The 27,782-nt window shown below is 34.5% G+C and overlaps 1 protein-coding gene across 1 annotated transcript in view; it reads right to left on the reverse strand.

The window, feature by feature from the left end:
- LOC127279116 (protein PTHB1) overlaps positions 1 to 27,782 on the reverse strand; it is a 55,399-nt gene that overhangs the window by 10,676 nt on the left and 16,941 nt on the right. The window contains exons 4-11 of the mRNA XM_051301259.1: positions 16,910 to 17,163; positions 15,775 to 15,905; positions 15,414 to 15,591; positions 10,547 to 10,786; positions 10,205 to 10,447; positions 5,677 to 5,963; positions 5,228 to 5,395; positions 1,407 to 1,544 (exon numbers count right to left, since the gene is read on the reverse strand). Coding sequence (XP_051157216.1) covers positions 1,407 to 1,544; positions 5,228 to 5,395; positions 5,677 to 5,963; positions 10,205 to 10,447; positions 10,547 to 10,786; positions 15,414 to 15,591; positions 15,775 to 15,905; positions 16,910 to 17,163 — 1,639 coding nt within the window. The remainder of the gene's footprint in view (positions 1 to 1,406; positions 1,545 to 5,227; positions 5,396 to 5,676; positions 5,964 to 10,204; positions 10,448 to 10,546; positions 10,787 to 15,413; positions 15,592 to 15,774; positions 15,906 to 16,909; positions 17,164 to 27,782) is intronic.

Genomic DNA, 27,782 nt, shown 5'->3' on the forward strand with positions numbered 1-27,782 from the left:
ATGCAGAAGTTAATGCATTAATCCAATTTAATTTATGGCCAATAATCCTCATAATGCAGCAAGGTATAAAATGATGTAATCCAGATACAGAAGAGAAAAGCATCAGTAAAACCCTCAATAGACAGCATACAGTGTTCCTTAATTGACTCCACAAAATTTTGAGGTTAACCAAAAGGCCCTTTAAGGTTATGTAACCACGTGCTCAAAAGTTTTGTAAAATAGTAAAATAAGCAAAGAACAAGAGAAAAATTATTCCCTGAACGCTTAAAAATTTATTATTAAAAGCGATTCATATTTAATCTGTTAAATACAGATGGATTTAAAATTGATCACTGTTCTATGACGCTTCAAAGAAATGAGGTAAGTTAAAGCAAAAGCACTTCAAAAACAAAAAGTATATTAAAAGCATCTAGAGGGACATTCCCTCAAAAATAACATAAAAAAATGCAAAAACAGAAAAAAGCAAAAAGTTTAAACAAAATCAAAAAAACAAACAAAATGTCCGATCTGAACAGCACAACGTCCAGAATCGGAATCAATTGATGAAAGTGGAAAAAAATTTTCTTCCCCGTAAGAATAACATTGTGTCGTCTGTTTGTTGTCCTTCCAGGCCTCTGTCGTCATATCTTGAACTCGAAATATCTCGATGAACTGACACAGCCTAATATGCACAAAAAATTCAATTACTACCCAACTCTGCTTTCGTGCAACACAGACGTTGAGTTGTAAGTTCCCAGTTCTGATTATTTACGCACTGTCGTTAGCTGTCAGTTATATTAGTCAAAGATTTTTTTATTAATAGACAATAATTATAGGCAAAATATTTCCACGTGCAATTAGTTATTTACATAATATTTGTGGATTTAATAAGTTAAGTGTAAAATTACTAATGATTTTATTAAAATTAGACAGTTTACTCAAATATGACATCCATTTTTCTAGTAATATTTTAGTAACATTTTTATCCATCACAAATTTATCCTTTACCCTGTATCCTAACGACTTTTATCCTCTTATCTTTACAACTTTTTACCCACCTTTTTTTCTGTGATAATAAAAGGCCCATTTTTTAATGTCCTCCTTTTATACTCTTTTTTTATAATCGTCTGTCCTCTTTTGTCCTCTTTTTACAAAATAATGTACTATTTTTTATAAACATCGTCAGGTAACCCTCTGACGGACTTGTACACCGAAACTTGTATTTAAGCAACTTGAATTTATGCGATGCTCAGAAATAAAAACTTAAGCGTGGTACAAATTGAAGTGTTTTGTTTTAAAAAAATGTCGACGAAAAGAAAACATACAGTTTGTACGGTCCTTAGTATTGCCAACTTGTATTTTTTCGACAGAAGCTCAAAACGATGCATAAATATAAGTTCCGGTTTAAGTTGAATATGATAACTTACTGCACTATTATCAGCTTGAAGAGGAAAGCATACTGCTGAATCCAATTTGGACCACATATCAGTAGGTGTGTTTATCCTTAACAAGTTTAATATTATCCGTAGTGTGGAGTAAAAGCTGTCAGCAGCAATACTGCACTCCTGGAACAATAGAATGTGGTATCTGATTTTCGATAATGACAATTTTTCTATTTACATTCTACCATTCTACTTATAACTAAACTCAAAAATACAATCTAACTGCTATATCATGCGATAATAAGCAATAATATAATTTTTTTTCATCACACATGCATGAATTGGCTTACTTTCTGAAGCTGTAGAGCAAGAAGAAAGTGGCTTTTAGCAACCCAAGAGGTAGAAAACAATTTTCGCGCATGCGCACAGATCGTTTTATTTCACTTTTCTCCCTAGGGACAGGGAAGAAAAAACTTTCTTCCCTATAAAACAGGTGATTGTTAGTAATAAGTGGCGCCATCTAACAGAATACATTACTTAACCTCACATCAACTTGTTAAATGCAGCTACGTTCAGGGTGGTATGATCAGTACAATCAGCCATTTCATTTTCATATGTCGTGTATGTAAACAAAAGAGTGCAATTATGACGGACGGTGAAATTCCGATTCACTTGATTGAAGAAGCGAATCTTGCGATTCAAGAATCGCTTCCTGACAAGTCGCGAGTAAAATATGAAGCGACCTATGACACATTTGTAACGTGGCAAGAAAAACAAGGAACGCAATCATTTGCGGAAGCAGTTTTACTCTCATATTTTCACCAATTGGGAGAGAAATACAAGCCTAGCACACTTTGGTCAATTTACTCAATGCTTAAAACGACGATTAATAAGAAAAAAAATATTGACATCAAAAACTACAAACAACTATTAGCATTTTTGAAGAAAAAAATACAGGTTACAATCCCAAAAAAAGTGAAGTTTTGACGTCTGATCAAATTGAACAATTTTTGAAGGAAGCTGATGACACAGAATATTTAGACATAAAAGTAAGTAAACTTACATTACATTAATTGTATATAAATAAAATCTATAAATATTTAATTAAGGAGATTTAACACCATAACATAATCTCAAACTAAAATCTCGTTTTATTACATAGTACAAGTATAATCTTTAATATTATGTTTCTTGGTTTTTGTTCAATAATATTTTGTTTAAAAAATATGTGAAAAAATTTTTTATTTTTTTGTTTAACTTTTAAATGAAGTACTGATTTTTATTAATCCAATAAACATAATTTTGATTTGAAATACTTGTTTCTGTAACTTGTTATGTCAACGGGTTGAAAATGCGTAAATTAAGAAATTAATTATCTTTTTTGCATTTAGGTCGTTTTGATCATTGGTGTATGTGGAGCATGCAGAGGTGGAGAGCTTTGCAATCTTATCGTAGATGACGTAAAAGACATTGGATCTTCATTTTTAATAAAAATACCGGATACGAAAACACATCGTCCAAGATCGTTTGTTATTGAATCTGAGGATTATCAGCTCGTAAAAAAATATATGGATCTGCGACCAAAGGATGTGAAAACCTCAAGATTCTTTCTAAATTATCAGAAAGGCCGGTGTACTCAGCAGGTTATTGGCAAAAATAAGATTGGCCATATGCCGCAAAAAATTGCTCGTTACTTAGGTTTAGAAGAACCTGAGTCGTACACTGGGCACAGTTTCCGAAGATCGTCAACGACAATGCTTGCCGAACGTGGAGCCGATATGCTCTCCATAAAAAATCACGGTGGTTGGAAGTCGGATCAAGTTGCTCAAGGTTATATCGATGATTCCATCGGTAACAAGAGAAAGCGATCACGAGAAATTATGCAAGGCATAAATTCCAATTCCAAGAAGAGGAATTGCAAATCTTCCGCAAGCGATGATGGTAACGCATCAACATCGAAGGATTCAAAGACAGAAGAGAATCTCAATTCCCCAACAAAAAAATTTGTAAACCAAACGATTTACAACATTAATATTGGATCGGTTGGCACTTTTACGATTCCCGATGTCCAAAAAAAGAATTAAATTTTAAACTTATCCAAAAATTAATGTTTAAATATTCAGGTTCAAATATATCATTTTTAATTCAAATTATAATAAATATGTAAAATTAATAAATTATAACTAAGAAAAATTTTGTTCATTCTCAGAAAATGTTAAAATCTATAATAAATTATTTCCCGCCATGTACGCGATTTCGTTCAGGGGGGCTTCGCCCCCCAAAAAATTCTCACACTTGGCTATTCGCAACAGCGTGTTTTTTAAATTGTAAGAAAGTTTATTTATAATTAGCAAAGTAATTAATCTTTTGAGCTCCGTTTCTTTGGGGTCAGGGGGCTTCGCCCCCCGAACCCCCGACCGGGGCTTCGCCCCTGGATTCCGTCGGGGGGGCAAGCCCCCCCGAACCCCCCCGCCATTCATTCTGTTTGTCTGCTTGTCAGTAGTTCTGTGACGATCTGCGTATCTTTTCATATTTGTGGATTATATTTGTTGATATTTATTTACCACCCCTTGCTAACAGCCCTTTCTTCTTACTCTACACCTTCGGAAAGTAAGCATATTCACTCATCTGTGATGAAAAATATCGTGTGTATCACGGGAAGAATTGTTCTGTTTGACTCGTGAAGATATGCCGCCCTTGGCCTCGGCGCGCGCCGAGGCCTCGGGCAACTAACTTCACTCGTAACAGAACAACTTTCTTCCCTTGATGCACAATATACTATTTTTCTCTTAACGATTTAAAAAAAGTTTTCAAACATTTGTTGTAGGTATAGCAAAAATGTTGTTTTTTCTTTTTCTTTTGTACAAAACTATTGTTTCCTTTTAAAAATGATAGCAAAAAAACCCTACTAAAAATTTCTATATAAGATCTTACATGGGATCCTATATGGAATACTATTAAAAAAACCCATATGAAATCCCAGGTTAATTATAGGAATCCATATGAAAATTCATTAAAAAAACCGTATGTAAAATTGGGACACGATTTTGAGTATGAATTTATGTAGGAATTTGCATTTGTGATTCTACATAGGAATTTATGTGGATTCATATGGAAATTTTCAGTTGGATGCTTTATGCAAACGTCAGTTTTCAAAAATTAAAAATCAAATAATATTACTGCAATTCTTCTGAAAAGAAAAAAATTTGTGCATTGCAATACACCTTCTGAGTTAGAGTCTCAGCTTTTATAGTATTCAAGACTGATCTTAACTGTGAGAGAAAGAATTATCACCCTCTGGCGGCGTAAGTCGAACTATGATGATCATGGAACTATGATGATTTACATCTATATTGAAATTTCCTATAATCAACCTGGGATGTCATATGGGTTTTTTAATACGATCCTATATACGATCCCATGTAAGATCTTATATATGAATTTTCAGTAAGGTTTATATAGTATAGACATACAAAATTTCACAGAAAATTGAACATCTTTAGTCATTATCAAATTACAATTCTCAAATAAATAGAATAAATTGAAATTAATAGGTATAACAAATATTAATAGGATAATTATATTTAAAATATGTTAATTTTAACTTAAAACTTAATCCCAAATAGTATGAAAGAATTCTACACGAAGAATATTCCCAAACTATTTAATGCAATTCCTAGCTTGAATATATAATTAATGAAATAACGATGATGATATTTAAATAAGTAAAATATTTTTTTATTGAAAAAATATTTATGTTATATTTCCATGAAGGTAGCACTAACTGTTCGTTAGAAATTAGAACTTTTATGATACTGAAAATTTGAAAATAGTAAATTGATATATAAATAATAAATTTCCCTCACCTCTTCATATTTCGCAAAGAGGCCAATTTGTTGTATTATTGATTGACAGATCATTTTATAACATAATATTAATTTTGTATTTGTTGATGAATGATGATTTCGATCTTTCACTTGCATTGTTTTCTTAACAATACTCCGTAATTGATGCATCAATAAAGTAATTTCATTCTAGAAAGATAATACCGCTTTTAATTAGAAAATATATTAAATTTTATATACATATATAATTATATAGGTTTGACTACTAGTATTTTCATAACATAATTAAATACTTTGAATCATTTATCTAGAATGTTTGAAATTTTAATTAAAAGTAGAACAGAAAAATTTTTACTTTTGTACCAGAATTCGATTTTATTATTTTTCTATTAAACTGAAGTGAATTATTTTCACTTTTAGTAAGAATATTATAAATGAAAGACAAAATACAACTAAAACAAAAATTTTACCTTAGTTTTTTGCATATTGTGACGTGCTACACAATAAATCTGTAGATATTCCATAAGAAAATATATTTTAGAAGGTTCGATAGGTATACCAAGATTTCTACTTAATTTTTCTAATATTTTATTGAAAAAATGGCTTGTGAAAAATAGCATCATCAATTCATTGTTAGAGCTGATGTCAATTTGATTGAGTAATAAATTGCAATTTATTGTCACAAAATGTTCTTGTTGAAGAAGTTGCATGCTCACAGATTTAGCAATTTCATCACGAGGATAGTCACCGATGCAATCTAAAAAAGATTTTAAATTGATATTAGTTTTATTGATGGATTCAAGGGTAATTATTTAACGGAAGAACCAATAGCATGACTTAGGAATAGTATATTGTGCAACTTGTGTGAAAAATAGACAATTACTAGACCGTTCCCTATTATTTACGCGAATGTACATTTTTCGACAACCATTTTGCCAATGATCTTCTTTCCGAATCCATAAAATGGACATTTCCCCGAATGGAATAAAATTTGTCGATTACAGTTAAAAATGAATTTATTGTATGCCAAATATCTTTACATTGCAGTCAATTGCACAGCCACACAAAAAAAATTGCCCAGGTTGGGAGATCAAAGTACCCTACCCCCATGTATTTTGGGCCGCTGAACACGAATCTGAAGTCCGTTTTGCTACTGCATGTGTACGTTTCTTTCTAACGTCAAAAAACATATCACATTTTTGATGGTATACGATTTTTTTTAAATTAATGGATTTATATGAAACTAGGTATTTAGGGGTTTTTGAGGTCGCAGATTACGAATCTGAAATCAGATTTTGAAAATTCAAAATGGAAGATCCAAAATGGCGGACAGATTGTTTGAAAATTAATTATTTTTTAGAAATTTTTTTAAAAACTGTTGGATTTTTATGGAATTTGTTACTTGGGGGTTCATTACGAATCTGAAGTTAGCTTTTCAAAATGGCAGATCCAATATGGCGGACGAAAAAATAAAAATCATTCTGATCGGCTTGAAAATTGTTACTCGTGGGTTTTTGGAGTCGCTGATTAAAAATCTGAAGTCAGTTTTTCAAAATTAAAAATGGCGGATCCAATATGGAGGACAAATTTTTAAAAAATTGTTTGACTTTTATGAAACTTGATACCGACGGTTTTTTGTGGTCGCTGATTGCGAATTTAAAGTCAGATTTTTATAATTATAAAAAGCTGACTTCAATTTTTCAATCAGCGACCACAAAAAACCCTCGGTATCAACCGCCCACCCCCAGAATTTGAAATCAGATTTTTATAATAATAAAAATCTGACTTCAAATTCTCAATTAGCGACCACGAAAAACCCTCGGTATCAAGATTCATAAAAATCCAACAATTTTTTAAAAATTCGTCCTCCATATTGGATCCGCCTTTTTGAATTTCGAAAAACTGACTTCAGATTCTTAATCAGCGACCCCTAAAACCCCCGAATAACGTCCAAAATACAAATCTTTTCAACTCTTGGTATACAAAGTAGATAACCATACTTCCTACCGTCTTTGCAACAAGTACATTTACTGACTTATTGAACATCTGATTAGAAAATAGTGCCTTGAGAAGACTTTTTTACAAAAAAAGTGTCATTAGTGGTATTTTTTTGAAAATAGTAGTGGCATCAACTGAAAAATATAAAAATAGTGGCGTGGGTCCGAGGCCTGCATAATCCGACTTATCAGCCTTTGCTTCACTTAAGAGGACCTGGATGATTTTGAGACCATCCTTTACCGTCCTATTCACATACCTCTGAATGTCGCAAGACTTCAGCATCTTTTTAACCTCCTCCTCAATCTTAATGAGACACTCCGCCTCCTCCTTTCTATGCTTTAAACAGGCTTCTTGATCCTCGAGGATCGCCTTATCATCCACCTCAGAGTGAATCGGGCTGAAGACGGAACTTCCGCTATTGGTACTTCACACACTCAGAAGGCTCGTCGCGCTGCCTCTCCACCTTTTTACCTCCCACGTCAAATGGAATCAAACTTCTTTCGCTGCTGACACTAGAAACGCTTAAAGCGCTTCCTCTTCTACTTCCAAGTCTTTCCAAACGGACTTGGAAATCCTTAAGTAACTGGATTCCTCCATAGTCCATCCTGCTTGTGGCATTGGATGCTGCAGTACCCAAGATGTCCAATACTGCAGCAATTTTGTCACTGAATTTCGACGCTGGGAAGCCAACTTCCTTACTTCCAGCAGCGCCGGCACTGTGGTATTCCTCCCCTGCACCGTAAACGTCCTTATTTAAATATTTGTCCCAATATCACAACAACGCGCTATGCAATAATTGGTGTAGGATTCAACTATTGTTCTGATTCTTTTTTGTGCATACGAAAATTTTTTTCGGTGCTGCTCTGATTTTTCGACCTAATAAAAGTTCTACTAGTTGAAGGTCTGTATCGCTTTATTCTGTTATAAACTTGATGTCTCTTACGAGCATATCTTTTTAAAATGGGTAAAGTAACCAGCGCCGGTTGTTAGAGCATACATTTTTTCATTGTGAAAGATGAAATGTAGAAAGAGAAGATCTAAAGAGAAGTAACGGTATTTTAGTATTTTACGCCAGAAAATCTAATCCAGAAGATGCTGCAGAGTCTACAAAAATGGAATAAGGTCTTACAATTTGTATTTGCAGCATTTCTTACAATGCTGAAAACATTTTACAACGCAAAAAAGAGGACATGGAACTTAATTAATTTTTAATAAATTTTTAACTATTACTGTTAAGGTCTTTACTTAACTATCGACGTTTTATTTACATTTATTATTTTAACAAAAAATGACCAAAAAATATCATTTTAATTATTTATTAACCGAACGACGAAGCTGAATGGCCGACAAAGAGAAATTAAAAAATCCAAGCATTTAAAAAGAGAAAAATATGAGTCGAAGTACGGCCTAAATTTGCTATATACCGAACCCCTGAAGTAATGCACAAGCGGATGCCGGTGGTCTTGGTTATGCAAAGAAAGAGGGGGTTTTTCAGGGGAAACTGTTCCTGCGGTTTTAGTGGGTATGGGGCAAGTTAGGCCCGAGTCCCACACCATACGTAATAGCATTTCCACGTTTCCTCCTTATATAAAAAAAATTATTTTTATTATTATTATTATTACGTTGGAGTAATGGTTGACGCTAAAATGACTTGCTGGGAACATATCAGAAGAGCAGCAGAGAAAGCAGCTGGAGTTTCTGCATTGCTGGGTAGACTAATGTTGACAAATTGACGGACCTGTTCCTAGTAAAAGGCGTCTTTTACTTGGTTTTCAGAAACTTTGAATAACAAATGAGAGCCACAATTACAGTAACACTGTCTCTTGATTTTAAATATCACCAACACAGCACCCAAAATTCCCTGAAACTTCCCTGGCGGATCTCGAAATCGGAATGTACGCTGAATTCGTTGTACATTCGTTACACATTGGTTAAACATTTAGTTGGAGTGAAAATTGTGTAGAAACTGAGTGGAAACTGTGGAAAAGTGTAATTGAATTGAATAATAAAAGTATTTAGTGATAGATTTGTGCTGTATTTGTGATAAATTAACGTGTTATTATTAAATAAATAAAGTTTAAAGTGTAAAATGTTCGCGTAAGTGAGTTTGACAGGCTAGGGAATTTTCTAGTGACATCTAAATTGATAGTCGATAAAGAAGTTGAGCCGCCGACTTTGCATGGTAGGTGGCAGCATTCATACTTTCTCCTTTTTAAAAATTCTCTTTTTCAATTGTAAATAGAAAAATTAATTAATTAATAAGTTATATAGTTTCTATGTTGTCATTTTTTTAACAATTGAATTTTTGAAGATTGTTTAATGAGATAAATTAAAATTGTATAGTCGATGCAAATTGTTGTTTTTTAATTAAATTCAATTAAATTAATTTAATCATAATTTTAATAAGGAAAACTTTTTTTATCTTTCTTTATTTTATTATTATTTATTTTTAATATAAATGTAATTAAAAGAAAAGATTTATTCAAAAGTATATTAAAAACAACAATTTGCATCGATTATACAAGTTATAAAAATTTCATTTACTAATATAAGTATAGGTGAATATTGACACAACATTAACTGAAGATTGCACGTGAATATTTACAGTGTAATATTTCCTCAAAGTTTCGTGTAAATATTCTTCTCATGTGGACATTTAAACATCGACACAAACTTGTATGAACCTTGCCACTGAAGTTTCCTAACCTCGCCGTATGAGGTTCTGTCAAGTGTCAGGGAATTTTGGGTGCTGTGTGGGCACCTACGCGGTCAATACCTGTTTGCTAGAGTCACCTCCGATAGTATTCAAAAGGGCTTCCTTTTTTTGTGGCTCATACGTGGTAGTCACCGCCCTATTTACATTTTTTTTGATGTCGCAAGATTGCAATGCATGTAGCAAGCTTGCTACAAGTGTGATAAACTACCCAAGCGTCGGTGGCTGAGAAAGCAGTCGCAACACATCTTAAATAATGATAATAACTATTTAATAATATGAATTACCGTTTAGAATTTTAGCACACAGTTCTCGACCGGATGAACCTAGCTGAATTGCTGTATTGAATTTTCCTAGAACTTGTTGGTGACAGATATTCCATATAGCCTTTAAATCCAGTAAATAGGCAGCCTTCAAAATATATATATCAAATTGATCGATTTCATATGTTATTGTAATATCCACTTCAGGTGATAATATCATTGCATTGCTTTCTAAATCAAGAGGTATTTTAGAATTGAACTGTCCACCTGAAAGAATAAAAATAAAATTATAGGCAAACCTAAGGCACTCATGAACAACACTTGTTATACTGTAAATATTATTTAACTATACTTTGAATTACTTACTTAAAGACATTAAGGCTAAGTTATCTTGTTGTAAATACCACGGCTTAAAAACTTCAATATACAATTGGATATTGTTAATAACGATATCAGAATACAGATTCATAACAATGTTAAATTCTGACTCTTTTTCTTTATTATTTATTTTTAAAACCTTTCTGTTAGAAGTATCATAATTTTTTTTAATATCAATACTAAACTTTAAACAACTATCTAAAGATGCACTGGTACTTGAACTATTACCTGAAATGTAAATAAAACATTTAGTTACAACGAGTTAAGCTTAAGATATTCATTTTATATCAACATATCTTATCAGAATATTATATCTTTATACTTGCAAACTATTTGTAAGATAAATAAATTTTAAATAATTTTAATTTAGTCAAGCATGTTAAGGGGACATTCCAGTTCAAATTGGGGAAAAAGGAAGGCTTTTTTAAGATGTATTTCTAAATAAACCATGACACTTATTCAGAAATTTTTGTTTATATGTTATAAATAACTTATTGAAGAATATAAAAAAAATGTGAAAAAAAGTCCAAGATGGCGGCGATGTACAACATTTTCAAAAATGTTTATTTTTCATGGGGGGATCGATTCCGCGATTTCTACAACAGATAGAGACATAAAATAAAAACATTTTCTTTGTTAGATATTTCTCTATGAATGGAACCTAAAAAAATGGAATTTTCGTCCTCTTCTTTTTTTAGGGTACGTTTTTCCAAAACTTGAAGAAAACACATGGTTTTATTCAGAATTTTTGTTATAGAAAAAAGGGGAAAACGAAATTTTCCAGTTTTTGAGGTTCCATCCATAGAGAAATATCTGACGAGGAAAATGTTTTTTATTTTATGTCTCTATCTGTTGTAGAAATCTCGGAATCGATCCCCAAAATGAAAAAGTGAACATTTTGTAGGAAATTGAGAGTAGACACAGGGATTTAGAGGAGTATTAGTTTAATTTATTACATTTAGAGAAAATAATTATTACAATGTGTATCAAAACGACGTGAAAACGTGACTAACTGTTCGCACACACATTCCAAAATTTCCGACTCAACGCATGCGCAAAAATTACAGGTCTGGATCAATTAAACGGAAAGCCCCGAATATTTAAGTACACTCTAAATTAAAATTCCACAATCGGCCATCCTGCAAATCATTCGACCCGGATGATTATTTCGCAAAAATCCACGGTTTCATGAACTCAGCGCATGTACTAGTATTCGTTGGTCCATCTCCTGGTACAATTCGCTTAACATCGTACGTATCATTGTATTTTACTTTTTCGATCTGATAAGGCCCTAAAAATTTCGCTCGCAGTTTCCTACCCGGACCCATCTGTGTTCGCTTAATTGCTACAATGTCGTTCAACTTGTATTTATTCGGTGCGCGACGTCGAAGATTGTAGGTTTTGCGGTTCTCTTCTTGAGTTTTCAAAATTTGCTGCTTGGCTTTTTCTCGAAGTTCATCACGATCGTTAATAAATTGAGATTTAAATGCTTCTTCAAGCATTAAAGTCAGCAACAAGTCTTCTTTGGTCCTCATCTTTACTCCTATTAACAATTCGATCGGAGTGGTGTTGATGCTTCTCTGATAAGTGGAATTCAAGGTTTGTTGCAATCGACTCACGTGCAAATACCATTTTGTCGGATCATTAATCGATAATTTCGTCAGGACTGGAATGATTGTTCTATTGATCCTTTCGATTTGACCATTCGCCCTTGGAAGTCCCGTGGTGATCGTTGAGTGCTTGATGCCCTCTTCTTCACAATACTGTTTAAACTCGAGCGATGTGAATGCGGTCCATTTGTCCGTAATTATTTGACAAGGATTTCCAAACGTGTTTTTCTGTAAATCCATATTTTCGAAATAACTTCTCGCGTGGTCGTGGATTTGGTAGGATATAACCAAACAAATTTCGTGTAGGAATCAATTACGGCGAAGATGTGATTGTATTTTTTACTCGTAGATTCAAGTGCACCCAGGTGATCAGCGTGATAAGTGTGTAGAGGAATATCTGGCTTCGTCAGCGGATGAAGAAATCCTTCTTGCTTTCCCTGCTTTTTATTGGCAAGAATACACACTAAACAATTCGCAATTGACTTCTCGATTTTCGATTTAACGTCTGGGATAAAATAAGCTGCTTTGATCAGATCTTCGGTTCTCTTGGCGGAAATGTGTCCTTTTTGATGACACTACTCGCGAATTCCTCACTACAAGGTTCGATTACATTGTCTTCTAACCACGTGTTAACCTGATTCCCTACTACTTTTTTTTTCTTCAATGGATAATCTGTGTGGTTTCGAACTAATCGGTGTTTCGTCAGTTAACGTAATAGACAACTTAATGTCTGTTGTCTTGATTTTATTCAGTGTATAATTTTCGATAAGACATTTGACTTTTTTACGAATAATTGGATCGGGAATCTCAGTTAAGTCTGATTTGACTTCTTCCGGAATTTCAATGTAAGCTAAAAATAAAATCGGAATTTTTTTAAATAATCGTACACGTATCATTAACTACAAGCTCGGCAAATTGCAAAATGTCTCGACCAATAACAACATCATCATTCATTGCATCATCTGAAACAACATACAATGTTAGCGGATAATCTTCGTCATCTATAAACACAATTGCCTGAAAATACCCCAAAGTAGATGATTCCCCTTTACCAAAACCACTAAACAATTGTCTTGATTTAATCAGTTTCTGAGAGTCCAATTGAGTAAAAACACGTTCACGCACCAGAGTAACTGGACTCCCCGTATCAACAAGAGCAGTACATTTAAAATTATCGATATTTACCTCTTTGAGCACACCGCCCTTATTCGGCGTTAAAACCAGATTGATATCAGCTGACGTTTTTACCGTGGGTTTACTTTTTCGTCGCTCCGCTTTGCACGCCGCTGATACGTGTCCAAATTCATTGCAGTTGAAGCACTTTCTGCCGCGATCCTTTTGTGAGCACTCTCGAGAATGATGCCCGATGTCTCCGCAGTTGAAACAACGTACCACGTCGCCTTTCGAGCCGCCTTTCGTCTTCGTATCTTCTTTCGATGTCGTCTTCTTCAGAACAGCTGGAGCCTTCGTCGAATCGTCTTTAGGTTTCTCGAACTTGTTGATTTTCTCTTGAGCACCTTTTCGAATTTTGTCGTAAACTTTTAACTTTTCTTTGAAATCCTTGACAGTCTTTGCCCCAAACAGAACTGTTTTGTTGTTTACATCGTCGTTAATCCCATCGATCGTATACTCGAATAACGCTTTATCATCTATCGAGCCTCTTCCAGCGAGTTCTTTCATTGATAAAAAGTATTCGTACACTGATTCATCTTTTTTGATTTTACGCTTTTCCATCATTTTATGTAGTTGAGCACTACTGATTTTAGTTGAGAACTCTTCCAACAGGGCCGTTTTAAACTGCTTCCACGACTTGATAGAATTTTCCCCTTGCATAAATAATTTTGCTATACCGCGTAAAGACTTTTTGGCGAAAACCACTTTTTGCAAATCTCCCCAACCAAACATTTCGGCCGAATCCTCAAAATCAGCAACGAATCTTTCGACAGGGTACGAGTCACTACCACTAAATGGTCTGATTGAATCCTCGATATCTTTATATCCAAGCATAAACTTCACTTGAGAATTATTTTCCCTCACTCTTCTTACACTTGCACCTTCGTCACTTAACTCTCCTTCCGATTCTTCGTTCTCGTCAGATTGTTCTCGTTCGACATCACCGTTTCCTCCGTTCACGGCTTTTTCTCCGTTTTCAGCGTTTCTCCCGTTCCCACCTTGAATCTCGTTCCCACCATCACCGTTCTCCCCACCATCATTCACTTCCTCTTCGTCACCCTCATTGTTCACTAACACTAATGAATTTAGATCCATCAGTCCCAAAATAATTCTTTCGCGCAATTGCTCTTTATTTCCCGTGTAATCTAACCCAAGAACATTATATATCGAAATGAGATCACCTATTCCCAATCTAACAGCGTAATCCATTTTTGCTCGATATTCCTCCGAATCAATTCCAAATACGAAACCAGTGAATTCGCTCAGACGCTGCCGATTACCGCGGTCGCCATCTTCCTCGAACAAAAGTCTATGCAACGCGAGAATCTCAGGCCTCGATGCCGTTTTGAGTTTATTCTTTACATGCACTATTTGGGCAAGATTTTCCATTTTAGCACTTCTTTATTTAATCACCGTATTATTTTAAATTCACTCGTAATTATCTCGTTTTATTTCATCGTTAGCGTCGTACACTTTTTTCTCGTCGTCGGCGTGGTTTGCCTTTCGTCGTTTTTTCGTCGTAGTTTTTTCTTTTTATTCGTGTCGTTAAATTTCACGTTTTCGACTCATTTTATGTCCGTTCAAATCCTGCTACGAGCCCCCAATTTGTAGGAAATTGAGAGTAGACACAGGGATTTAGAGGAGTATTAATTTAATTTATTACATTTAGAGAAAACAATTATTACAATGTGTATCAAAACGACGTGAAAACGTGACTAACTGTTCGCACACACACATTTCAACATTCCGACTCAACGCATGCGCAAAAATTACAGGTCTGGATCAATTAAACGGAAGGCCCCGAATATTTAAGTACACTCTAAATTAAAATCCCACAATTTTTTGAAAATGTTGTATATCGCCGCCATCTTGGACTACAAGTGAAAATTTTTTTTCATATTCTTCAATAAGTTATTTATAACATTAAACAAAAATTTCTGAATAAATGTCATGGTTTATTTAGAAATACATCTTAAAAAAGCCTTCCTTTTTTCCCATTTTGAACTGGAATGTCCCCTTAAATTTTTACTGTAAACTCATAAAATCATTAAAATGATTTTAACTTTACATACCATGAAGGAGACAATTTTTAATTTCTGTACGCAGATGTAGAAGTTGTTTCTCTGCATCCACATAGTTGTATCGCTTACGATTAATAGATGGAGCAATATTAAGTGATGGATGAGAACCTAAATATCCTAATTCTAAATTTCCATCTTCTGATAACATTACTATTAGACCTTTAATATCCTAAAAAATTATATTATTAAATAGCTTAATTAACATAAATCTTGCAAAGCAGCATGAGTCGACTAAAGTAAAAGTTGTATGGACCATCTGATTAGAATTTGCCATTTGCGCTTTCAATGTTTAGTAAAGACTGCGTACAAATTAAAAAATAAACACCTTATAAAAAAGATTTTTATTTATTACCTGTGACCGGACAATTGCAACTGCTACAGGTGTAAAAGATACTTCGGCTGACCACTTTAGTGATAAGTTTTCATATACTTTTATTGATTTTGACTCCGTGACTAACACAGACAGTAATTTACCATCAGGTTCTAAAATAACAAAATTTTATTTTTATTTTGTACATCTCGCTATAAGCAAGATTCAGTGAAGCCCTTTGTATTTTCAATTCAATTCGTACCAATGAGTTTTTATTGGTTGAGAATTCGAACAAAATGACCAATTTGTCTATTGAATTTGTGCTGACGAATTGAAAAAGATTAAAGCTAAAAAATTTGTTCATTGAATTAGTATGAATAGAGAGTTTGGAAGTTGAATACAGCTTTGTCGAATTCAAGAGAATTGCAACATAGCTCCAATTCAAATTTGTAGCTAAGCGGGATTCACTGAAGCCCAGGATGTATTCATTTCAATTCAAATGAATTATAGTTTTCATTTGCTGGAGTACAAGAAAATAAATGTATAAAAGTCTTGAAAAATAATATAAAAGATAAAACATTTTGGAATAACGTTCTCTTAATTTTCTTTCTTCAAGGGTAAAAATATACTATTTTTATAGGACCACTTCACATTCGTATTAAGCGACTCCAGAAAAACCCATATAACACTCACTAAATTTGAATCAGCGGAATCACGCTGATTCTCAGCTATAAGTATACCACTGATTCTAATCAGCTTATATGCACTGATGAATTAGTGGAATTTCACTGATTTTTCAGCGTATATCCGCTGATTGGTACCAGTGGTATACTTATCGCTGATTCAAATTTAGAGAGCAAGTTTCTAGGAAATTTAATCATTTATTAAAAATTTGTAATAACTAACGTATGAACTTAAAAGTTTTTGTTTGGGGATTTCTTTGATTACAATGTAAAAAATTTGGGAAGTTAATTGAAACCAAAGTTAGGATTAAAATGTTTGGAATTAACATTAGATCTACTTATTTTGCTAGACGCAAGTGAGCGGAGAAGTATTTTGCTCCCGTTTAATTAAAAAAAAGCGGGTGTAAAAGTACTTTTGCGCTGGAATCACGTACTATGCGTTAGCATTAAATGTCCAAAATGACAGTAAAAAATTAATTACGTAACTTACTTACCAACAATGTAGGTATGTACACAAAATACATTAAATGAAATTCGCTTTGCATGCTTAAGAGATAAATTAACATCATGAAATATGTATAAACCTCTCTCAGTAACAATAACAATTCCTGTAGCAATTGTACTAAGCTTAACAGAATTCACAGCTAATAATGTTTCTCCTAAATTATATCTGTAGTCTGGCTCAATTGATTTCATGTTTTTCGTTTTTTGATTTAAACTTTTCCCAAATTCTACAATATTGTGGTATCTATAACAAACAAAGTTTTGTTTTATTCAAATTAGTGAATGTTTTAATAATATTTCAGATAAAATATCTAACTCAGGTGTAAAGTAGATCCAACACAGGCAGCACGTAAGCTAGTGGAACGAGGGAAAGTTTGACATTGTTACAAGCTTCAAATTGGGCGTGATTTGCTTTCAAAAACGGGTACGATCACAATAACGGACCCTGAAGGAGTCACTTTTACTTTAAAGAAAAACGTGCCCGTAGAAGAAAAATTAGATGTTAATCTGGTAAATTCGGATCTGCCAAGGATTATACAAGAAACAAATGTCAGATGTTTGAAAATCAAAATCGGTCCGGCCCCAAAACTAAAAATGCGAGTCCACTCAGTAATAAACCAAAATGTAATTTTTGTGGATTTCCGGACCACACGAAGATACATGTTACAAAAAAAAAACTCGGAAGAGAAGGAAAAAGGGAAACAAAATCAGCATGACTAACCAACAATACCGAAGACCCTAATTTAAGTGTATTGCAGGTCGAGGGTAGGAGTAAAGTAAATAAACCTCTTAAGATGTGTGGGGTAGAGAGAGAGGAAAGATCTTGCATTGTTGACTTAGGTAGCGAATGCTCAATAATAGTTGTCTCGGTTACTCCAGATTAAAAATACATGTTGACAATATACCGTTTAAGGTAAGGGTCTATATAGTGCCTGAAAATGAACTCTCAACCGAAATTTTGGTTGGGCGTGATTTGCTTTCAAAAATGGGAACGGTCACGATAACGGACCCTGAAGGAGTCACTTTTACTTTAAAGAAAAATGTGTCCGTCGAAGAAAAATTAGATGTTAATCTGGTAAATTCGGATTTGCCAAGGATTATACAAAAAACAGATGTCATTTGTGAGGGAATAAATTTGTCCGAAAGAAATCGGCTAATCAATTTACTAAATAAATATCGGAAAACTATAGCTCTCGAAATGAAGGAATTAGGCGTGACTACCGCCGTAGAGATGAAAATCGAGTTAATCTCAGACGAGCCGATTTATAGTAAACCATATCGAATGGCTAAGGATGAACGCAAAGAAGTTAAGAATATAACACTGGAACTTGAGCGTAATAAAATGATCCGCGCCAGTAATTCTGATTATTCAAGTTCCGCTGTACCGGTAAGGAAAAAGGGTGGACGAATACGGTTAGCGGTTGACTATAAAGGAGTTAATCGCATCACGAAACGTATTCATTACCCTATACCCGTAATTGACGATCATATTGATCAACTGGTCGGGAAATCTATTTTTATCCTACTCGATTCAAAGTCCGGGTTCCATCAAATTCCGATGCACTCGGATTCCGTAAAAAACACTGCAATCTCTACACCCGATGGTCACTGGAAGTTTCTGCGAGTAGCTTTTGGCCTTACTAACGCACGCGCGGTGTTCCAAATAATAATGAATAAGGTCATAAAGGGTCATGCATTAATATATTTCGACGATGTATTAATTTCCGCTAAGAATGTTGAGGAGGCGTTCGATATTTTAGAAGTTGTTTTGAAACTGCTCTTGGAAAATAATCTAACATTAAATCTTGAAAAGTGCAGATTTTTCCAAAGCAAAATTGATATTATTTAGGAAGGGAAATTTCGAGTAAAGGCGTAAGACCAGGGGAACACAAGGTTCAAGCGGTTCTAAACGCGGCCGACCCGAGGGACATGAAGCAAGTTCGTCAGTTTTTGGGATTAGCCGGTTATTTCCGTAAATTTATTCTTAACTTTGCACAAAAGGTTAGTCCCTTAACTTTGTTGCAAAAGAATGCTGTTTGGGTCTGGGGGGAAAAAGAATAAGAGGCTTTGAGGATCATAAAAGAGCAATTGTCTACTAAACCTGTATAGGCAATTTATGATCCGGACCTCGAAACTGAAGTTCACACTGATGCTAGCGCAATAGGTATTGACGCGATACTAATTCAAAAACATGAAAACGGGAAGCGTGTTGTTGCTTATTACAGCTGTAAAACGACGCCTGTGGAACAGCGGTATCACTCCTACGATCTGGAAACACTGGGAGTGGTTGAGGGATTGAATGCCTTTAGAGTATACCTGTTAGGGATTAAGTTTACTGTGGTCACCGATTGCAGTGCTGTCAGAGCTACAGTTAATAGAAAGGATATACAACTTCGTGTGACAAGATGGTGGATATACCTGCAGGATTTCAATTTTGTAATTGTTTATCGTCCGGGTACACAGGCGTCTTACGTAGATTATTTTAGTCTTAACCCGATTGATTGTTTTTCGGTAGAGATTATCGTAGTTGAATGGATTAAGGCCGCTCAAGTTCAAGGTCCAGACATTGAGATAATTGCGAAAATTCTCAATTCCGGAGAATTAAAGCGGGAAACAAAGCAATACTTCTAGCAATTTGACTTAAAGGGAGAGGTAGTTTTTCAGCCCACTAAGGGGGGAAATAGATGGCTTGTTCCAAAAATGTCGAAATTTAACATCGTTAAATTATGCCATGATGATCAAGGTCACTTTGCCTTTGAGATAACCCTTGAAAAGGTGCGAAAAAATTACTGGTTTAAGGGAATAAAAAGATTCGTAAAAAATATGTTAACGCCTGTCTTAATTGTTTATATTACAAATCAACTTCGGGTAAAAAGCCGGGTTTTTTACATCCTATAGAGAAAATATCAATTCCCTTTCATACATTGCACATTGATCATATTAGTCCATTTGTAAAGAGTGTAAACAGAAGTCCTTGTAAAGGAATGATCAACCAATACTTACACAATTGCTTTCTATTATTGACGGTTTCACAAAGTTTCACATTCTCGAACCTACTCGTAGTGCTTCCGTGAAGGGAGTTTTAAGGGCATTCGGTCAACTAATTGGAATATTCGGCGTACCATCTCGTATAATAAGTGACAAGGGCACAGCGTTTATATCAAAACGTTTTGCGGATTTTTGTACTGAATATGGGATCAAGCACGTGCTCAACGCAGTAGCAACGCCACGTGCCAATGGACAATGCGAAAGATTATATCGCACTGTCCTTAGTTCCCTCCCAACTATCTGCGCTGACAAAACCGGAGAATAGATAGAATGAAAAGGTCAAAAAGGTGCAAAGTGCCATTAACTGCACAATAAATAGAACGAGTCGCATGAGTCCTACACAGTTGTTATTAAGGTTCAAACCTCGAAGTCAACCGATTCTAGACTGCTATCTGAAATCCAAAACACCTTGAATCAACTCAACCTGGCTGAAATGAGGTAGGCAGCAAAGGGTGCCATCGACAATGAGCAGACGAATCAAAAAAGGGGTTTCGATGCTCACCGTACCAAGGCTGGATATTCTCAAAAAGTGGGTCACGTTTGATGCCACTGAATAATCGGTAAGTTAGCCAGCTATTGAGCCTTGTGAATTCAGGATCGAGTCTCAGAAGTCCTTGTAAAGGAATGATCCACCAATACTTATTGGATTCTGTGGCGGAGGTCAAGACCAAATGCCAAGTTGAAGGTCTCTTATACCAAATATGGTCAGCTTGGTACATGAAGGAGACCTGAGGCGGAGGCAGGGAGCATGCCGAGTTATCGACGGAACTAGTCACTCCAAATTCTTTCCGCCTCTTTATAATAAGCGTTGCGCATTGAATGGTGCGAAAGAGGTTGCGCACGATGAGTCCAGGCAGGGGATGCTTGGGCCTAGCCCGTCACACAGGACTCACTCAAATCAGGGCCCTTCGCAACCACGAACCTAATTGAAGGATCCATCGATCTATTCTCTTTTTATATAACTACACGCGAAGTCTACATAGCGATTCCAATTTACTGTTATCATAGAATATTGTGCAATCTTGTTCAATTATCCCAGAATAAAGATATATTGAATTATTATAATTAATTACTAATTTGTGAATTCTTTTTCATTAACCTTTCTACATTATTATTAACGGAAATACAAAGGTTAACATATAGATTTCATTGGGATGAGGAATTATTGAAACCCTATAAAGAAGCGCTAAAGAAAATAAAAAAGGAATTTTATAGGGAATTTAATAAATTGGTCAACGAGTACTGGTTTAAGAGAATATCTAAAATAAAACCACACGACTCAGAAAATACGTTTCCACAGATTAATCCAATATTTAGAAGTAACAATCGTCTATCAATACCAACTTTTAGAATTCCAACAAATAACGTAAATTTGATTCAAAATTCTAATGTAGATGTTAGTAAATTTTTAATGGTGGATAATAACATACTAATCTCGGACAAAAGGGATAAGGTCAATATGCTGGCAAAACATTTGGCCGATATTAATAATAAAACAAAAACATCTAACAGTCAAGGTCTAGAAAACGGTCAAATCGACGGTGAGCGACTTCGTTAACAAAAATAAGCTAGGTGGTAAAAAAGCTACCCTATTGGTTCATTTCTAAAATTAAAAAAATAGTAAATAAACTAAATAATAATAAATCCACTGGAATCGATTTGATTCTAAATATATCGTTAAAAAATTTACCACATAATATAATATTATCTATAGTAATTATGTTCAATAACGCTCTCAACAATAGTTTTTTCCCAAAAAATCGGAAAACTACCAAAGTTATTTTGAGAGTGTCGTAAACACAAATATAACAAGAATAGCAAATGAAAACCAAACTGTCCCCTTTTGAACAGTTTGGATTCCGCAGAAAGACATCCACTATACATGCAATTAATAAATTCACTTCGGATATTAGTGACGCCTTGAATTTGAGAAAGTTTGCGCCCGCCTGCCTGATTGACCTTGAAAAGGCATTCGATTCAGTCTGGTTCGAGGGTTTGATTTTTCGACTATTGAAGAGACGCTTCCCAGACCACATGGTAAGAATGATCTGGAATATGATAAACGGTAGAAAAATGTTCATATATACATCTCAGAAAAAGTGAAAAGTATATTGACATATGCGTTGAATGACGGTCTCCAACTTGGAACAGTAAACTCTCTGATACTTTTTAATATTTATACTTGTGATTTACTTAGCGTTTACGGTATTAAAAAAAATGATAACAGAAAAGGAATAGGTTTCGCAGATGATATTGTAATTTATTCGATTCATAAGTGTATATTTGAGACGCAAGCCGACTTGCAGGAAACATTTAATAATCCCTGGCGGATTGGGTAAACCGATATGTAACCGAATTGGGTTACGATTCGGTTACGTTTCGGTTCCTTGTAAAATATTGTCGTTAATCGACGAAATATGTTGTAAATAACTATTAGAAATGGTTAATAGACATTTAGAGGTCTTATTTATACAATAATAACAATAAATTAAGATATAATTACTCAATAATAAGTGTTTTAAGTGTACAATGCATACAGTTGTTGAGTTACCATATATGTATATTACCATCAGCGGGAGCTGTGATACGGGCTTTAAACAGTAGATGGCGTTGAAAATTACTTTGTGAATGAATTTCTGTTGAGAATTAGAAAGAACTTTGAATATACGCGGCATAAATGAATATGTACGTCACATCTTTTCGTTACTTGCGAATAAAGGGACATAGGGGTATCCCTTCTTAATTTGGATATAAGTGGGAAGAATTTTGAGAAGCCTCTCGTAAGGCAGATATTGTAAGACGACCGATTCGAACAGACGCAAATTTTATACAGAAGTTTCAAATATATATTCTTAGTAACGAAGTGAAAAACACTATCTTTATTTCACTTCCTAAATCAATTTACAATGTACCGTTAAAGGCAAAAATATATATTTCTAAAATCCTGCAAATTCTTCATGATTATTATACCGGAAGTAATATAATTACTCGCGATGTGCTTGACGCCATATTGTGCAAAGTTTTACACACTTATCACCATGGATCCTGAGTATTAATTACGCAAAAAATTGAAATTTTACAATTCAATTATTTATCTTAAACATTGTTGCTGTCTGTCGGTTTCGTCAAAACTCAACATCGAAACTCTTGGAGATCGATATTGGAGAAGCTGAGAAGATTTAACTTATTGAAGCCAGTCATCTACTGGAGAATACCAGCCAGGAACTGATTGGATTTCGTTTCCGATTTGAGAAGTCTACAGGCCAGTTTTAAAAAATTGGAATCTGCAGAAGTCCAGGACCTGGGGTTACTTCAACATTCATCTTACGTAGCTACAAGCCAGTCGTTTCCCGAAAGAAGAGTTCTATGATTTGGGTTGCTGCTCTATCTCAATCAACTGCAAGAGGACTTCATCCTGGAGTGAAATTCATCGCACACGTCATATACCAGGTGAATGCGCTTCCTTTTATTATTATTTTATCCCTTTTTTTAAGTTTTTTCATTGTTGATCTTTATTTCCTTTTTATTAAAAAAAAAACGCTTCTATTTGAATTAAAATAAAATTTTTAATAATAATAAAAAAAAATATATAAATATATAATAAATCATGCCAAATGAAATGGGTGAGGAAGTTGATATTATGAGTTTGGAGTCGTTAAAGCAGAAACGGAAAACTATAAAGTCCTCATTGACGCGTTTCGAGACTTTTGTTTCTAAATATAAAAACAGCGATAATATTGAAACCTTAAAAGCGAGAACAATAAAAATTAATAGTGTTTTAGATTCTTTTATGGAAATTCAAGGAAAAATTTTTGAGATTGAAAATGATGAAGAGAAATCAATGGAAGAATTGACAAATTTTGAAAACTCCTTTTTCGCAATAATCGATTCGGCTAATTTAATAATAAATAGAAATGATAGATTAAATCAAGTTTTGTCACAAACAAATAACTCAATGAGTCATGGCTCTAATCACGAAGTAAACACAGTCTCTAGTCATGTCAAATTGACCACTATTAATATACCAACGTTCTCGGGAGCATACGAATCGTGGTTGATTTTTCGAGATACATACAAATCATTAATCCATGAAAATAGCTCTTTATCAAATATACAAAAGTTTCATTATCTTCGATCCTCTTTAGCGGACGAGGCCGCTGAGCAAATACAGTCTTTAGAGACAACGGACACGAATTATGAGATTGCGTGGACATTACTTAAAGATCGATATGAAAACAATAATCTTATTATAAATAGTCACATTGACTCAATTTTTGAAATCCCGAATATAGAACGCGAATCTTATCAAGGAATTCGATTAATTCATTCGGGAATTGAGAAAAACATACGCTCTTTGGGGGTGCTCGGGGTGCCTGTGGAGGGGTGGGACATGATGATAATATATATAATTATGTCAAAGCTAGATCCTACCACACTACGCGATTGGAAGGGGTTTCAACCTAAAGGTGTGTTGCCAACGTTAAATGAAATGTTGAAATTCTTATCCGAGCATTGTCAAATACTTCAAGGAATAAAGAATAATAATGCCAAGGCCATGATTACAAAACCTTCCGTAAACACATCGCGAGCACGTCAACCAAGCAAAACATTTCTAACTACAGATTCGGGCTATTGTCATTTTTGTAAAGGGGCTCATTTTATAAATTCGTGTAGTTCTTTTTTGAAACTTGAAATAAGTTCGCGAATTAATGAAGCGCGAAAATTGCATTTGTGCCTTAATTGCTTAAAAAAAAGACATAATACCCGCGATTGTAGAAACCCAATTAATTGCCAAAAATGTTCAAGGAAACATAATACTATTCTTCATTGGGAGAAACTATCAGATTCAAAGACCCAGAATCCGTCATCTTCTAATTCTGAGATATCCGCTTTGTCGTCCCTTACTGCTTGCGCTACTATAGGAAAAAAAAGGCAGGTATTATTGGCAACAGCGTTAGTAAAGATTAGAGATAGTGGGGGTAATATTCATGAGTGTCGTGCGCTATTGGATTCCGCATCACAGTCGAACTTTGCAACGGAAGACTTATGTAAAAAACTTAAATTAAAAACTAAACTCGTTCACGTAAATATTTCAGGCATTGGTCAGGAAGAGTCTCGCATATCTAAGCATGTAACTTTTACAATTGGTTCGAGGTTGAATAGTTTTAAAGCAAAATTATCTTGTCTTGTTCTACCGAACATTACGACAAGTATTCCGGCAGTTTCGTTCGACATAGAAAATTTAAATATTCCCGAGGATTTGCGTTTAGCAGATCCTGAATTTTTTGAATCGAGTCGAATCGATATATTAATAGGCGCATCTCTTTTTAGGATTTGTTATGCCAAGGACAAATTAAATTAGGTTTCGATTTGCCTACTCTGCAAAAAACTCACTTGGGATGGATTGTATCGGGAAATTTAACGTCATATAAGGAACAAAATAAATTACTTTGTCATTTTGCAAAAACTAATGATCTCGATAATCAAGTTCGAAAATTTTGGGAGATAGAGGAAAATTATCTTGAATCTAAATCTGCTATCTCTATCGATTGTCCGATGGAAAGGCATTTCAAGGACACGACTAGTGTTTCTTCCAATGGTCAATTTGTCGTCACCTTACCATTCAAGTCAGATCGAGAAATTATTCTTGGAGAGTCTAAAGAAATTGCTATGAATCGTTTTTTATCATTAGAACGTAAATTAGCAAAAAATAAAGAGTTGAAGGTTCAGTATGATCAATTCATGAGGGAGTACATTGAGTTAGGTCATATGACAAAGGTTGATGATAGTGATTCGAGTGTTGTAAATTATTATATACCGCATCATGCCGTTGTTAAGCCATCGTCGATAACAACAAGTCTTCGTGTTGTTTATAATGCTTCATCGGCAACAACAAATGGCGTGTCATTGAATGATGTTCTTTTATCGGGGCCTCCTATATTGAATGATTTATTCGAGATCTTGCTTCGGTTTAGAAAACATAAATTTGTAATTACAGCGGACATTGCAAAAATGTACCGGCAAGTGTTAATTGTCGATTCACAGAAACCTCTACAACGTATTATATGGCGTTTTCACCCAGATTTACCACTGGAGGTTTACGAACTAAATACACTTACCTACGGTACTGGTCCTGCGTCTTACTTAGCAATTCGATGTTTAATTGAAATAGCGCAAAATATTAAGGAATCCTTACCGGTAATAAGTAGCATTATTTTAAATAATTTTTTTGTCGATGACATACTCACGGGCTTTATTGGACGAATTAAAATATATACAACGAGAAGTAAATAAAGCTTTAAAAACGCGAGGTTTCGAATTGCGAAAATGGTCATCCAATAATCAGGATTTTTTAAATGATCTCCAAATTGATAAGGGTGGTGATTCGCATTTTGCAATTAATATGAGTGAAGAATTTAAAACATTAGGACTTCTATGGAATCCCAAACAAGATATGTTATTTTTTACCGTTAATCTCAAATTAAAAGGTCAATTGATTTCTAAGCGACAGATTTTATCATGCATGGCTCAAATTTTTGACCCCCTGGGATTTATTACGCCATGCGCTACGGTTGTTAAAATTATTCTTCAAAAATTGTGGCAATTGAAACTGTCATGGGATGAGTCTATTCCTTTGGATTTGAGAACTCGATGGTTAGATTTATGTAAAAATTTATCCGCACTAGATGAAATTAAAATACCGCGGCATGCGTTGTGCATGAACCCTATAAGTGTGCAGCTACATGCATTTTGTGATGCATCTGAGGCCGCTTATGGGGCTTGCATTTATATTAGAGCTTGCGATGACCTTGACAATGTATCGGTGCGTTTTTTAACATCAAAATCTCGAGTAGCTCCTCTGAAAAAGATTTCAATTCCCCGCCTTGAACTCTGTGGTGCTCTTGTTTTGAGTCAATTGGTAAAAAAGGTGTGTGAGTCAATGAAAATTTCCTTTGATCAGTTTTTCTATTGAAGTGATAGTACAATAACGTTATGTTAGATAAAGTCGTGTCCTAGTAGGTGGAAGACTTTTATCGCCAATAGAGTTAGCGAGATTCATAGCAATGTGGGCAATTCTAATTGGTATCACATTGATGGTACTGAAAACCCGGCTGATTTGTTGTCAAGGGGATTAGATCCAGAAGATCTCAGAGATAGTAAATTATGGTGGAGTGGTCCATTTTGGTTGGAGCGATCAAATTCCGAGTGGCCTATTCACGATGTTGACGAAGTCATCAAGCATGCACGCGTTGAGGAAGAAAAGGTTGTGACATTGGCGGTCATTAATAATGAAGGTTCGGATTTTTTGGCGCGTTATTCCAAATTTTCGAGAATGCAGCGAGTCATTGCATATTGTCTAAGATTTATTTATAACGTAAAAAGTAAAAACCAATGCAAACGATTCGGGAATTTGTCGATGAGGGAAATTTTTGACGCCACTATGTTAATTTGTAAAATTATTCAGCACAAGGAATTTCATTCCGAGATTGTTGCTTTGAGAAAAAATCAAAATATTTCAAGCAAGAGCAAATTGCTTTCTCTTAGTCCCTTTTTGGATGGTGATTTATTAAGAGTGGGGGGGAGAATAAAAAACTCTGAATTTGAGTATAATAAGAAACATCCCCTCTTATTGCCCAAAGATCGGATTACGAAGTTAATCATTGAATATGAGCATGAGCGGTTGTGTCACGCCGGTCCACAGGCGGTCCTGGCGTCTCTCAGAGAGCGATTTTGGCCAATCTCGGGTCGTAGTCAGGTACGCGGAGTAATAATGAAATGTATTAAATGTTATCGAACAAATCCAAAGTCTGCGGT

This window comes from Leptopilina boulardi, unplaced genomic scaffold, assembly GCF_019393585.1.
Source record: "Leptopilina boulardi isolate dan_hultmark-lab unplaced genomic scaffold, ZJU_Lbou_2.1 LbouV2_214, whole genome shotgun sequence".
In the NCBI taxonomy this organism is placed as follows: Eukaryota; Metazoa; Arthropoda; class Insecta; order Hymenoptera; family Figitidae; genus Leptopilina; species Leptopilina boulardi.